Source organism: Psittacula echo (assembly GCF_963264785.1).
Source record: "Psittacula echo genome assembly, chromosome: Z".
In the NCBI taxonomy this organism is placed as follows: domain Eukaryota; kingdom Metazoa; phylum Chordata; class Aves; order Psittaciformes; family Psittacidae; genus Psittacula; species Psittacula echo.
Window position 1 is genome coordinate 50,636,061 of NC_137742.1, and position 12,935 is coordinate 50,648,995.

At 41.5% G+C, this 12,935-nt stretch overlaps 1 protein-coding gene across 1 annotated transcript; it reads right to left on the bottom strand.

The window, feature by feature from the left end:
- Positions 1 to 2,330: 2,330 nt before the first annotated feature.
- On the bottom strand, positions 2,331 to 11,327 carry MINAR2 (membrane integral NOTCH2 associated receptor 2; the record flags this gene model as incomplete). Its single annotated transcript, XM_080637487.1, has 3 exons — positions 2,331 to 2,811; positions 3,620 to 3,865; positions 11,163 to 11,327. The coding sequence occupies 3 exons, from the start codon at positions 11,325 to 11,327 to the stop codon at positions 2,632 to 2,634; spliced, it is 591 nt and encodes a 196-aa protein (XP_080493613.1). The 3' UTR covers positions 2,331 to 2,631.
- Positions 11,328 to 12,935: the final 1,608 nt, after the last annotated feature.

The following is a 12,935-nucleotide window of genomic DNA, read 5'->3' on the forward strand; positions in this document are numbered from 1 at the left end:
GTTTCTCAGTCTAACAGTTTTCATTTTGTTTGTTTGGTGTGAGTTTTTTGTGTTGGTTTTTGTTGTTGTGGTGGTTTGGTTTTTATCCCCCTCAGAGCATTCAATTGTTATTTATTTTCTAGAACCGTAGTACACAGCTCGTGTTTAGGCACACAACGGCCGCCCCCTATGAACGCTCTCTGAAGCCCGCAGCAGCAGGCCCCGGCCCGGGCCTCTTCCAGGTCTCGCAGACGCTCCCGCAGAGACCGTTCAACCCACCTTTACCTCCCTCCCGTCTCCCACGCTAGTGTTCGCACAGGACTGTCTGCACACGCGGAGCGGGGCTGCGCCCCCTCGCTCGCCTATCGCTCTCTGCCACGAGGTGTCAGCAAAGGCACCCGCATCGCAACGGCGCGAGCGGAAAATAAAAAACCAAGCCCCACCCCCCAAAAGTGTGTGTGTGGGGGGGGAATTCAGACTACTTCAAACCGGCACCACCGTGCCTGAGGCGCTTTTCCTCTTTTCTGACTCTCCGCTAGATGACAGCGGTGAAACCAGGCTGAAAGGGCCAGTAATGGGCTTGTGGAGAAAACGGTTTTATCCCTACTGCTAGGCCCTCAGAGAGCAATGCAATTAAGAAACTTGCGTTATTGGCTGTTTTCCTGGAAATTACAGGGCCCTTTACTTTCAGGCTTCCCGCCTGCAGGCCTCAGTAATTTACAAAAATACGTCTCTGCATTGTATGCAATGCATTTAAAGCAAATGTACTTAGGGTGGGAAAAACAGTTAAGTATTGTTGTTTTGTGAGTAATTGTGAATAATCACTTCATAAGGTCAGCTATTAGTTTTGTAAAACGTTCCCAAGTTCTTACTATCATAAGCTGAAAGGGACTTGATTTTTCAGAGCAAACACCCCCCTATACTGAAACTGTGGCAAGCCAGGTGACTGAGTTCTCCTGTACATTTACAGCAGTGTTCAGTTTTGTAACAGGGATACTAATTTTATGCCAATGCATTAAAATGCTGCTACAGTTTTGCTGTTGGCTGCTTGCCGGATTAAAGCAGTAAGCTGTCTTAGCCTGGGTCTTTGAACCGGTACAAGCTAGGCTAGCATCCAAGTAGTTACGGCACAAACAAGATTCAGACATGGACCAGGTGAGGAAGGAGGGAATTAAAAACACTTATCTTACTGTCACACTGTACTTGAAGTTGAATCCATCCTGATCTGACTTAAAGCACTGCAAAGCTGCTGTAAGTAGGACACATGCCAGAATTCAGACGTGGCAATGCATACACTGTGCCTTGGTCCTACTCCTGACCTACTCCAAAGCATTTTTTTCATGAAGACAGGTAGATCTGGTATAACCCCAACTTCCCAGCTTTTGTGCATCTGTGAGATTCTCTTGTGTCAGTGAGGGAGACACCCATCTCAAAAGTGTTCTATAGCTCCTTACCCTTATATAGAGGGTATAAAGGGTTTGCAACATTCGGAGCATTTTTCAGAAAGGAAATCAAATTTAAGTTCTCTGTTCACTCACTTTTTATTTTGTCATTTTTTTCATTCATGCTGAATTTATGAGTTTAATTGAGTGCTCTGAACATTTCCCTTTGGCCCTTTCATTTACAAAGAAAGACCCTTTTTCACAGCACAGATATGTAATTTTTACCTTTTTAAGGTGTATCCCAATCCCAGTTTATACTCTACTACTCCATCAATTTTGCTTGAGCATTTGACATGTCAGATTAAAAAATATTGGTGCTCTGCTTTTTGGATTGACAGAGATTCTGTGTGTTCAAAGACCATGACACACGCATGAAGAAACACTGTCTCAGGTCTCATGCAATTATTTTGGTAGAAGCTCAGTGGTCTGCCTTTTGGTTTTTTTTCTCTGAAAAAGTTTAAGAAAGCATTTATGCATTTAGGCTAACTTTTTACTAAGAAGTGCTGCATCACTGCAACAATGCACTCTGTCACTAAGTAATGTGTAATTTTTTGCTTTAGAATTCTTTGGGACATCTTGAATGCTGCTTTATAACACTTTTCTGTATTCCAATAAGTTTTTTACTGTGAGGGTGGTGAGGCACTGGAACAGGTTGTCAAAATAAGCTGTGAAGGCTTCATCTCTGGCAGTGTTCAAGGCTAGGCTGGACATGGTTTAACCTGTGGTTTCCCTGCCCAGGGCAGTGGGGTTGGAACTAGATGATCTTTCCAACCCTAACCATTCTATGATTCTATGATAATAGCTACAATATTAACTATCATAAAAAGAAGAACAGGATGGTAGGTGTTTATTGGAATGATTACTTAGCTGATTGTCTGTACATATAGTATATACCATACCATACATACTGATGCAGATCACTAGTCCAAAGAATGCACTAAGAAAAGTAGCATATTGATAGTTTTCTTTTTTAATTATACCCATAAGAAGACATTCTGCTGTGCTCAGAGTATTTGTCTCTTTCCAGGATCAATTCTTTATGCTGCACAGAAACATTGTAAATTAGTAATGTCAAACAAACAGCAATTGTGACCAAAAAAAAAAAAAAAAAAAAAAAAAAAAAGGAAAGAATCCAAATAAAACAAGGGAGGAGAATACCTTAATAAAAAATATTTATTGAAAACATTCCCATCAACATTATTTGGCTGTACTAAGTAAGTAAAATGCTGAGTGTGATTGTGGCAATTACGATGCAAACAGCTAGTACCATGAGCAGGGTGATTCGGCAACATTTGGAACACTTTTTTTCTCTCTCTTTCTTTTTTAACAAGGTATCATACCCAGGAGTATAAATATCACCCATCCAGAACTGTAGATCGTTAGGATTTTCCTACAAGAAAAAACAGAAAATTAACTCAGTTCCTGTCTTGCACATAAAGTCATTAGGGCATAGCCAGAAGTATTTTGGCTATCATCAGATAGTGATTAATGAATTTAAGGCATCACAACACAAATGCAAAAAACTTTCACTTTAACATAGGTTGTGCTATGAACATACATTGCCAGATGCTGCAAATGTTCCACTGGGGAGAATGAAAACCACACTTTTCAGCCAGGAACCAAATATAGGACAGCAGCCTTTGAAATGTGATTAAAAAACCCCGAAGAAACCATGTAGTCTTCACAAGAAGAGATGTTGATCTATAAACACAGATCTGAGTCCCTTTCTGAAAAAAGGGAACAGCAGAAAAAATGCTTACTATAGTAACCCTGAAAGGGATTTGTGCCTACCCACAGGCAGACAGGATCCTGCATAGTGTGGATAAGGCTGGGAAAATGCACCTTATTTGATAACAGAATGATGTTATGAACAGTTGTTGAAGTGACTATATACTGTTTAAGTGTCTCATTTACAGCCCTTCCCTTTATTAACAGGGAAGCCGTGTTGCAATTTAAGATTTTCTCTGGTCACAGAGGTCATGTTCTGCAGAACTGAAGTTCCTGGAGTCTAACCAGGTACATAGACATCTTTTCTTGATCAGACTCATGTTAATGTCATGTTTGCAGCAGAAAATATATCCGTATTTACTTCTGGAATCTCACCAAAAGAACCAGCTGGGTTTCACAGTGGATTCATGCACACCCCACATAGCTCACAGCAATTCACTTTGTTTAAACAGAGTGCAACAGTGAGTTACCTTTATTTGGCTGGCCAAGTTAGAGTGCAGTGAGTGTCTGTCATAGTCTTGCACAGTCCAGGAAGGGGTCTTTTTCTTCTCCTCCAATTCATCATCCACCTGGATATCGCTATACAAGGGGTTGCTTTTGATAGTGGATTTCAGCGTGACGGGGGTAATGTGTTTCCCGAGGGCTTTGTCTATCATTTCTTTACTGACCCTGTTTGAGTCTAAGCCCGGCAACTTCGTGACATTTCTTTTTTCTCTCTGTAAGGCACAATTTTGACCAGAAGTTGGCTTTCATCTTCATTTAATTATAGCACAGTCCCCCTTCCAGAATTATCATTTGTAATACAACAGAATCAAAATTACACATGCAACAATTTTTCTCATTCTGGCAAACATCTACAGTGCAGTAAGGGAGCCTGACTGTTCACCCTGGGCAGATTTCTTCCTCCTGGGAAAAGCACATGGGTACAGTCTGAACATTAAGCTCTTTTGCAAATGCAAACTGACGTTATAATGCTTGCTGAAAGAAAGCCTCTGCTTTAGCAAAACACTGCTATAGAGCACTGAGATGTAGTTCTGTTGGAAGCCATGGGTATATGGTGCAGAAGGAGGGCTGTAAGGACAAAGCAGAATGAAGCACAGGGATCATAGTGTGCAAGTCACTGCCTTGGCTGGATCTGCACCTTTGACAACAGGGGTGTGATTGCAGTTCTGTTCATGCCATTGAATGCTAGACCTGTGTCAGGATGTCAGAGGACCTTCATTCAACCGAAGGAGAATTCTTAATTTGAGCACCGTCAAAACTCAAAGGTAATTAAATATCTGAGCAGTCTCCCAGCGACAACAATTGTTAAATCGGACAATTTAGAACAGGAGGGTGGCAAGGGTGGAGGATGAACAGCCCTAGTGGAATCACTTTTCTTGGAGAACTCACAAGCTGCTGCTTAACACACCAGTAAGAGCCTCTTCAGAAGCCAGTAAGATATTAGTTACCCTATTTTTTGATCTGTCATTGCACAGAGGAATACAAGCTGACTTTCCAGTTCAAGCTGTTCAACATTTTGGTTCACCATAACCTTCTGCCCCTGAGACTTTAAGTTAACCTGTCTCTGGTGTTCTGGTGTTGTGTCACATTCCAGAGAGACCTGCTTCTGTCAGAGCCCTTGCCTTGCACTAACAACTTTCCTGTGTCTCAGGACTGTTTCTACAGAGCCATCACAGTGCAAATTCAGCTTTCTTCATTAGCAAATCCTACTTTCCCATTCTCAACTTTGTCCTTAGGAATTTTGTATTGAGAAAAGAGAAGCCTTTGCTTCACCTGATGGCCTTGAACACCCCATCCCTCTCCCACCCTTAGAAATTGCTAATTACACATAGAGTGAGTGCACATAATGAACAGCCGATGAAGAGGCTGGGACCTGAGAAACTTCCTTCCACGAAAGGATGTCTTTCTGAGGATATTTCATTTATGTCAAGAACTCCAGCTGTTAAGGCGCCATGGGCTAGATGGACTTCAGCAGGCTTGCTGCTGCTACAGGCACATTCTGCTTCTCCTTTCAGCCCTTGGGATCCCACCTCCTCCCAAACGTGGGCTCTGGGAGCAGCTTGTATTTCACATCATCCAATGCAGGTCCCTAAGCTGATAGCAAACTGTTGTCTTCTTCTACTTGAGTAATTTTTGCCCTCTTCATGGGCTGGTGAAGCCACTTTCTGTGGAAGACAGCTGCTACATGTCATCATCTACTTTATGCCTCAGTGCCTGTAATCATACACAGACGTGGGAGTCAGTCTGGATCAGGCAGGTGTAGAAGGAAGTGAGAGGACAGGTTTCCTTCAGAAAGGAAAGGTGAAGAAATTAAAACAACAGCCTTTGTCTAAGAAACATTAGAAGTAAGCATCATGCTGGCATTCTTATTGCTAGATTGTGCACAAGTGACTAAGCATGTTTCCCATCAATAATTATCATTAGTATCATTAGTAGGTGGGTGGATTCACAGTGCCCTTCCAGTCTATTAGTTCATAATTTCCATAAGTCATTCCTTAGCCTTGACATATCCCCTGACAATATTACTGTTTGCATTGCAGTTACAGCTGGCACTGAAGCCCTCTGGGTTATACTGGCCAGATTTCAGCTGAGCTGGTGTTTTTCTGTCATTTCTTTCTGACTGCATTTTATTTTATTTTATTTTATTTTATTTTTATTTTATTTTAATTTTATATTTTTAAAAATTTGTCATTGACTTCAATGATGCTTCCCTCAGGCTTGCTAGATAGTTAACTTGGAGAACATTTTGTTGAAGAACATGAACTGTCTCACCAGGGGATGCTTGGTCTCCTTAGGCTAAAATGTTGTGAAAAGAATGCAGCTTGACAGTAATTTGTAAAGCTGTTTTGAATAAAATGCTCCAAATCTTGGAATAGATGGCATGATGCAAAATTTGTTCATAAAGAGAGTGCTTTGTGGCCAGACTTTTTGCCCCTTCTGCCTGTAGTACCTTTCTTTCCACAGGCATGAAAATAGTAGAATATGGGGAGTGGGGAGGGGGGCAATGAGGGGAACAACAGCGTTTTACCATGAAAACGGGACTGGAATTTGGGGTAGGAGACAGTTTGCAGAAGTTTTAGAAAACAGATATGGAAGTGCCAAGCTAATCAGGAGAATACACTCTAGTGCAGGCAAATAGTTAGTTATGAACCTTCTGCAGTTTCACAGGACAGATGTCCTAGACACGTTCCTAGTTACGGAAAAGGAAGCACAGAAGCCTTAAGCACATACAAAAAAAAGCCAAAACAAAAACCAAACAAAAACCCCAGAAGGCTTAGGTCCAATAAATTATACAGAGAAAGATGAGGAAAATTGCGTGAAACATATGCACTTAGAGAAGCAGAGAAACAGAAGGTTAGATAATAAAGACATACCTGCTAGTAGTTCTAAAAGAAATTGTATTTTTCTTTTAAGATTCAACACATCTCCCAACAATTGTTACATACTTCTATGTTTTGATTCTGATTCATGAAGCAAATATTCAAAGAAAGAGGGAAGTATTGTAAGCTTAGGTATCCATATGCATTACAGAATTTATATGGTATACACTGTGTCTAAGAAGGCAGGGTGAGTAAGGTTGGAACACATCAAATCAGAGGCAATTTATGTTACTGTTTGCTGAATGGAAGAAGGGAAAAGCAAATACTCATAGCAGCAATAGTTATGAAGAACTCTAAGAAACTGTAGATGAAATGTGTTGATGAAATACTCATTTAACAAGATGAAAAATGCTCAACTCTGCAAACATAACTGTGTTTAATGTACATATAGCTCATGAACATGAAAGCTGTTACGGTTTGGAACTGGATGATCTCTAAGGTCCCTTCCAACCCAAACCATTCTATGATTTTATGAACTCATGTTTCACTGAGAACAGTTTGTCCCTCTTCAACAGACCCAAAGAGCTGGCATGCACAAAAAAAGGATTCTGTAAAAAGCCTGAAGATCTACAGACAGTCAATGTTAGTTCCAGTTCCATGTGCTTACTCCACATGTTTTTCTTGCTGATTATTTCATAATACACATAATGCATGCATTACAATATATATAAATTAAAAAAAAAATTATAAAATAATCTATACTGCTAGGAAACATTTTTATCTCATTTTTCTTGACTTTATCGTTTCATTCCCTGTTGTGTTGTTGTTGTTGTTGTTAACACTGAAACAACCTGGTTGTCTAACTGTTCTCTCCTCAGTCTGTGATAGAGACATCAAGCTAACCACCCACCAAAATCAGGACATCAGCAGTTAAGGTTAGGCCTTGGTCTCAAGCCTCTCTACCCGCAAGAAGAGATCAAAGAGACACCTAAACAATTAAGGAAATTTACTTCCTGGAAGTAAAATTTGTCTTTACTCCCTCCCAGGAAGAGTCAGTTTCATGTGTCCCATGGCCAGCCATGGTCTTGAGCTGCAGAGAGAGGTACTCAGTGAAAGTGACAAATGCTGGCACAGGTTGCCCAGAGAAGTTGTGGCTACCCCATCCTTGGCAGTGTTCAAGGCCAGGTTGGATGGGTTTTTGAGCAACTTGGTCTAGTATGATGTGACCCTGCCCATGGCAGGGGGGTTGGAACTGGATGGTTTTTAAGGTCCCTTCGAAATCAAACAATTCTAGGATTCTATGATTTTATGAATGCATAACTGAACTGAAGGGGATCAGAATTGCTTGCAAAGACATAAGGCAGCATCAAAGCAACCTGCCAGGGGCCACCTGACATGGATAGGAGGGAGATCACTAGATGGCTTTAAGCACTTAAGCTAAAGTGACAAGAATATTTAAAGTAGGCATTCATATGGACTATTTTACTTGTGCACTGTTTTACTTTACTGACAGTACTTCTATCCTCATAACGAATTGTTTACCCAAAAAAAGCTGTTTTATTTGTCATTGGTAATGGAGTTCTGCAGGGTTGTGAGTGCAATATACAAAAACTTCTGCATGGTGTCAGATCAAAGTTCCGGCCTTTGTAGCTGGGTCTGATTGAGGCCAGTTGCGGATGTCTAGGCAAGAATAAGGGAAAGAGTCAAGTATGTAATGCGCATATGAACCAGGGGATAAAAAAGGGACTGTAACTGAGCACCTACCTTGTGCTCAGTTACCTCTTGTCCTCGTACAATGAGGAACAAGGCAGGACACAGGCATTAGCTCAGATGAGAAACCAAGAGGGGTTAGGAGTAATTGGTGTGATAACTGTTAACACCTGCAGGCCACAGTTTGTTCACAGTTATGAATTCCAGAGCAAGAGCAGCATGACAAGGAACAGCATGGTGTTCAAAGACCAAATGCTTCCTGCCGTCTTCCAGAAATAGGAGAAAAAAAGGTAAACATAAACAGGAAATAGAATTCTGAGAATTGGAGAAAATGACAAGGTTGACTACAGGGGAGTCACGTACCCTGGCTATCAGAAGTGGATGTAGGGGATTAATCGTCTGGTGTGTGCTCAGCTTCAAAACATACTGTGGGACAGAGAGTCCAGTAGGACCAGACATTTTCAGGCAATCAGAAAGCGGTCATTAGCTAGCCATCTGCAGGAGAAACAGTCTGTGCTTTTTATGCTGCCTTTCACGAGGAAGGACGAAGATTTCTGTACTGCTCTATCATTTGTTTTATTCAAAGTAGACGATGAAAATATACATTAAGAATGGAAGCTATTCAATTTGCCTGATACCTAAGAGGAAAGTAAGTGGGAAAAGCGGCAACTTTTGGTCAGCAATAGGAATTGTCATTATGTCCAGCGGCTTTTCATAATGGAAATAAATTTAAAATCTTATTGGTGAAGAAAACATATAAGCACTTATGTGCACTTGCATTTAAGTGATCTCATAATAAAAGTCTGGAAGAGACCACAAACACGTCACTGAGAAGTCACTTTACATGGGGAGCCTCAAGTAGCAATAGTTTCTTAAAAATAAAATTGATTTCTGAAGAGGGAATTTAGGCTGCTCTCAACATTTAATGACTATGGGAGTCTGTAGGTCACGCACATATGTTCTGAAACGAATTCTCCTCCCTCGCCCTTCCCCCTCCTCCCCCGTTTCCGTTTCTGAATTAACTAATCCTTAACCCCATTAGTTCTCTCATCCTAAAGCAAAACGTGTTATTCCTGTGCCATTAGTTCTTCACTGTGCATCGTGTTTATGCTAATGTCTGGAACTCATCAGTTCTTTTTCCTTTATTTGGTTGTCAGCAAAAAGGAAAAAAGGAGGCAAGCTCATAAGGGAGAGAGAATAAGGCACAATGAATTTTATCTGGACAGCTTAAATTCACCAGTGACTGCACTTAAAAGTATAGGTTGTGCCCTATGTTTAACATTTATAAAACATACTGCACTGCAAACTGCATTTCTGGAGACATGGTGAGCAGAGACATTTCTTTTGAAATGGCCATCCCAAGGCTGGAAACAGAATTCCAGGAAAACCCTCTTGCTAGTGGTGAAAGGCAGAGCAAAAGCCGAAAAAGCACAGGGCTCCCCACACATTTTTAATCCTCCTGCAGCTCTGCAGCCCTGGCTCGGTGACAGTGAGTCCTGTTTAACAATGGGGAGAAGGATCCCTGCTGCGGAGAAGGCTCTGTGTGTGGCTGCCTTTCTCCTGCACAAAAGGGGGGCTTAGGTGGGGTGGGGAGCGAGGCCAGCATTGCACCATACCCCATTGTTTGGATCCCGCAGGCTCGTTCTTTTGGTTAGGGCTCTGTGCATAGGAGACAACGGGTGACCATGTGCCCCCCCCTCCCAGCTCTCCTTGGGGAATTGCCAGAAAAGATTATACAATACCAGCAGAGGCGGCTGGAGGCTCTGGGGCAGGCAGAGGGGTTTCTAGGTTGGGGAAGAGGCTAGAGAAGGTAAGCGGGAGGAGCTGGAGGGTGTGGGTGATGGAAGCGGGTGTCAGGAGACAGAGGACTTTTGCGTGTGGGTGAGGGCTGGAACAGACTCTGGGAGGGAGTAAAGAGATTTGGGGATGGGGAGAAATGTCTGGGAAGTGCAAATGGAAGTAGCTGGGGGTGGGGGGTGGGGGGGATACCTTGAGGGTCTTTCTCTCTCTCCCCTCCCCCCCGCAGGTCTGTGTTTCTTAAGCTCCATTTCCTCTCCTGGAGAAGTGGACCCCAACCATAAGGATACTGAGGATGCAAACCCTTCTCCATCCTCCACCACCCCCCCTTCCCCAACTGCTTATGTACTTCTCCATCTGTTGACAAGAACCAGACCTAGAAGCTTTTGCTCATTCTAGGGGTGGGGAAAGGCGAGGGGCTCCCCGGGCAGCAGGAAAGGAGCACTGTGAAGCAGCAAGTGGGGCCCAGAGGGGTGTGAGCTGATGCAGCTGAACTGCTGCTGATCCAGACATGAACTTCTCCGCTGGCTGCAGGGCCTCCACTAGGCAGCGCACATTTACATTTTTACCACAAAACAGCTGCTACCTCTGCATAATAACCTGGGTTAATACAGTCAGTGTGTTTCACGCTTTCAACAGCTGTCTATCAGGACAGGAAGGTCAAAGTAGAATGGGAAAAACAAGGCAAAATAAAGAGGAAGCTATGGTGAACTCTGTAGACATAGATACACTTGCAAGACACTAGCAAGAATCTGTAATGCTCTCTCTAATGTGTCTTTTTGTTGAGTTTGGGGGATATGACCTGAATTTCAGATTTAAGTTGGTTTTTTTGTAGTTTGTTTTTTTTTTCTTCAGAGAAAGTGTTCCATTCACCCCTTTAGGGCAATTAATTGGTATTTGACATTGGTAGACTTTCTGAGAAATGCTGTGAAAACATTACAATGAGCTGTAGAAAGCCTAACATACTGAAATAAAGTCAGCACACTGCCCTGAAGAGAATAACTCTTCTCTTGGAGCCTGATCCTCACTGAAGCCAATGGGAAAACTTGCTGATATATTAGTGATGCAGATTCAGGGCTGCAGGAACCTGAATCCACAGCTGAAGTCTCAAACTTATTTGTCTCCTGATCCCAAAAAAGAGGTAGAAAAATCAGGAAAAATGATAGCTTTTTTTAGACCTTACCTGTATATAGACCCTGTTGTGCCACTGCTGTACTCCAGGTAAAGCTGCTTCTGGGAATTTTGCCAGGCTGGCTTGTAGAAAGGCAGAGTTTTTTGCTAAAGACTTCACCTCCAGTTGCAGGAATTTATCTGGATGATTGTTGTTTGGCAAAACAGAGAAGTCCATATTTCTGTCCTGTAGAGTAATAATGAAAACAGCCCCAGCTTCTGCTTCCTGGCTGTGCACACTCCTTCTATTATTAATGATGTGAAGAAAGATACGACAGTTTCCTGAAACTGTATCTGACCCCTGTTTGGTGTCAGGCTCACTTATATCATCTACCAAAGATAAAAGAATGTTTAGAAGCAGCAGAGCAGACAGGACATGTTTCTGTAAGTGCCTAGCATAAGTTTTCAAGTTCAAGGTCCATTTTTGATAGATACCTATGTGTTCATTAAAGCTAACAGAGTACCAGTGAGTAGATGCATGAGACACTTAAATGCATACCAGCACTTCCTCAAGTGACCTGCCAAAAATGTCAAGCTTACAATACTTCAAAGTAAGCTTTTTCCCCAGAAAATTAGGAGCAGCTCCCAGCCCAAAGCAAGTCTTCCTGTTCTGTGGCAGCACTTAGAGGCTCCATTGTGCTGTCTGGGTTGGTACCGTTTACCATGACAGCTATGACATGCACTTCCTTAGGTTCAGGGGTTTCTTTCACAGTAAATTCTTCTTGACCCTGGGAAATATTAGATTGTTTCAAGTAATTGATTACAGAAGTTTTCAGGGAATTGATTTTGCTGACTTGAATGATATAGTCTGAGTCCCCGTACTTTTAGTATTTTATGTTGAGATTTGATATTTTCGACATAATTTTGTAAGTCTTAAGGTCTTTTGACTTTCATCTAATGAAATTCTCCTTCTCATCATGACCGTTGCTTAAACCAGCAAAAACAGTGTCCCTATATTTATTTTAACCTTTTTGTCAAAACTTTCTGTTTTCTTAAGATACATTTCATTTTTGGTGACACTACCACAGAGAATAGGTTTTTGAAAGTTCATTATTTAAAGCCCAGGAAAATCTATTTTGGATCCAATTAGTGCTGAGAATTAGGGCATGGCAAAAAATTTAGCTTTGTACTTAGAGAATCAGACCAACCTACTTTCCTTACAGAAGATTGCTGAAATTTAAAAAGAAAATAAAACCAGGAAGCTATTTTTTAAAATGTTGCTCATGTGAGATCCTAATGTACTAAATGAATACTTTCATATACATGTAAGTTAGAACCTTATCTTCTTAGAAGGCTAGTGATTTTTTCATGCATGTATTGGTTGGCAAATATTTTACAGCATATTTGTTAAGAATTATTAATCTGTTCACTTTCAAGCATATACTCAGAGTATTTGTGAACAGCCTCAAAAGAGGCAGTAGTGAACGTGTTTCTAGGTAGACTTTCATGCTTCTGGAGACCCGGCTACCTCATTTGGTATTCTTTCTCCCCAGAGAAGCTCAGAAACAGTAAGGAACTACCATGAAGCTGCTGATTTAGACTTACCATAATATGTAGTCTTTGATTTTCCATGGTCAGAACTTGGACACTAATAATGTGTGTTCTAAAATAGCTGCATATATACAACCAACCATGCCTTAGTTCTCATATATACCGTTTCCAGCATCTTTCTGAATACAGGATTCTTCTGTGCTACTGTAACATATGATGTGGTGTGCATCTATGTGAATTTATTTACAACACTGCTTTGGTTCATTAACCATTACATAAGAACATAAAAAACCAC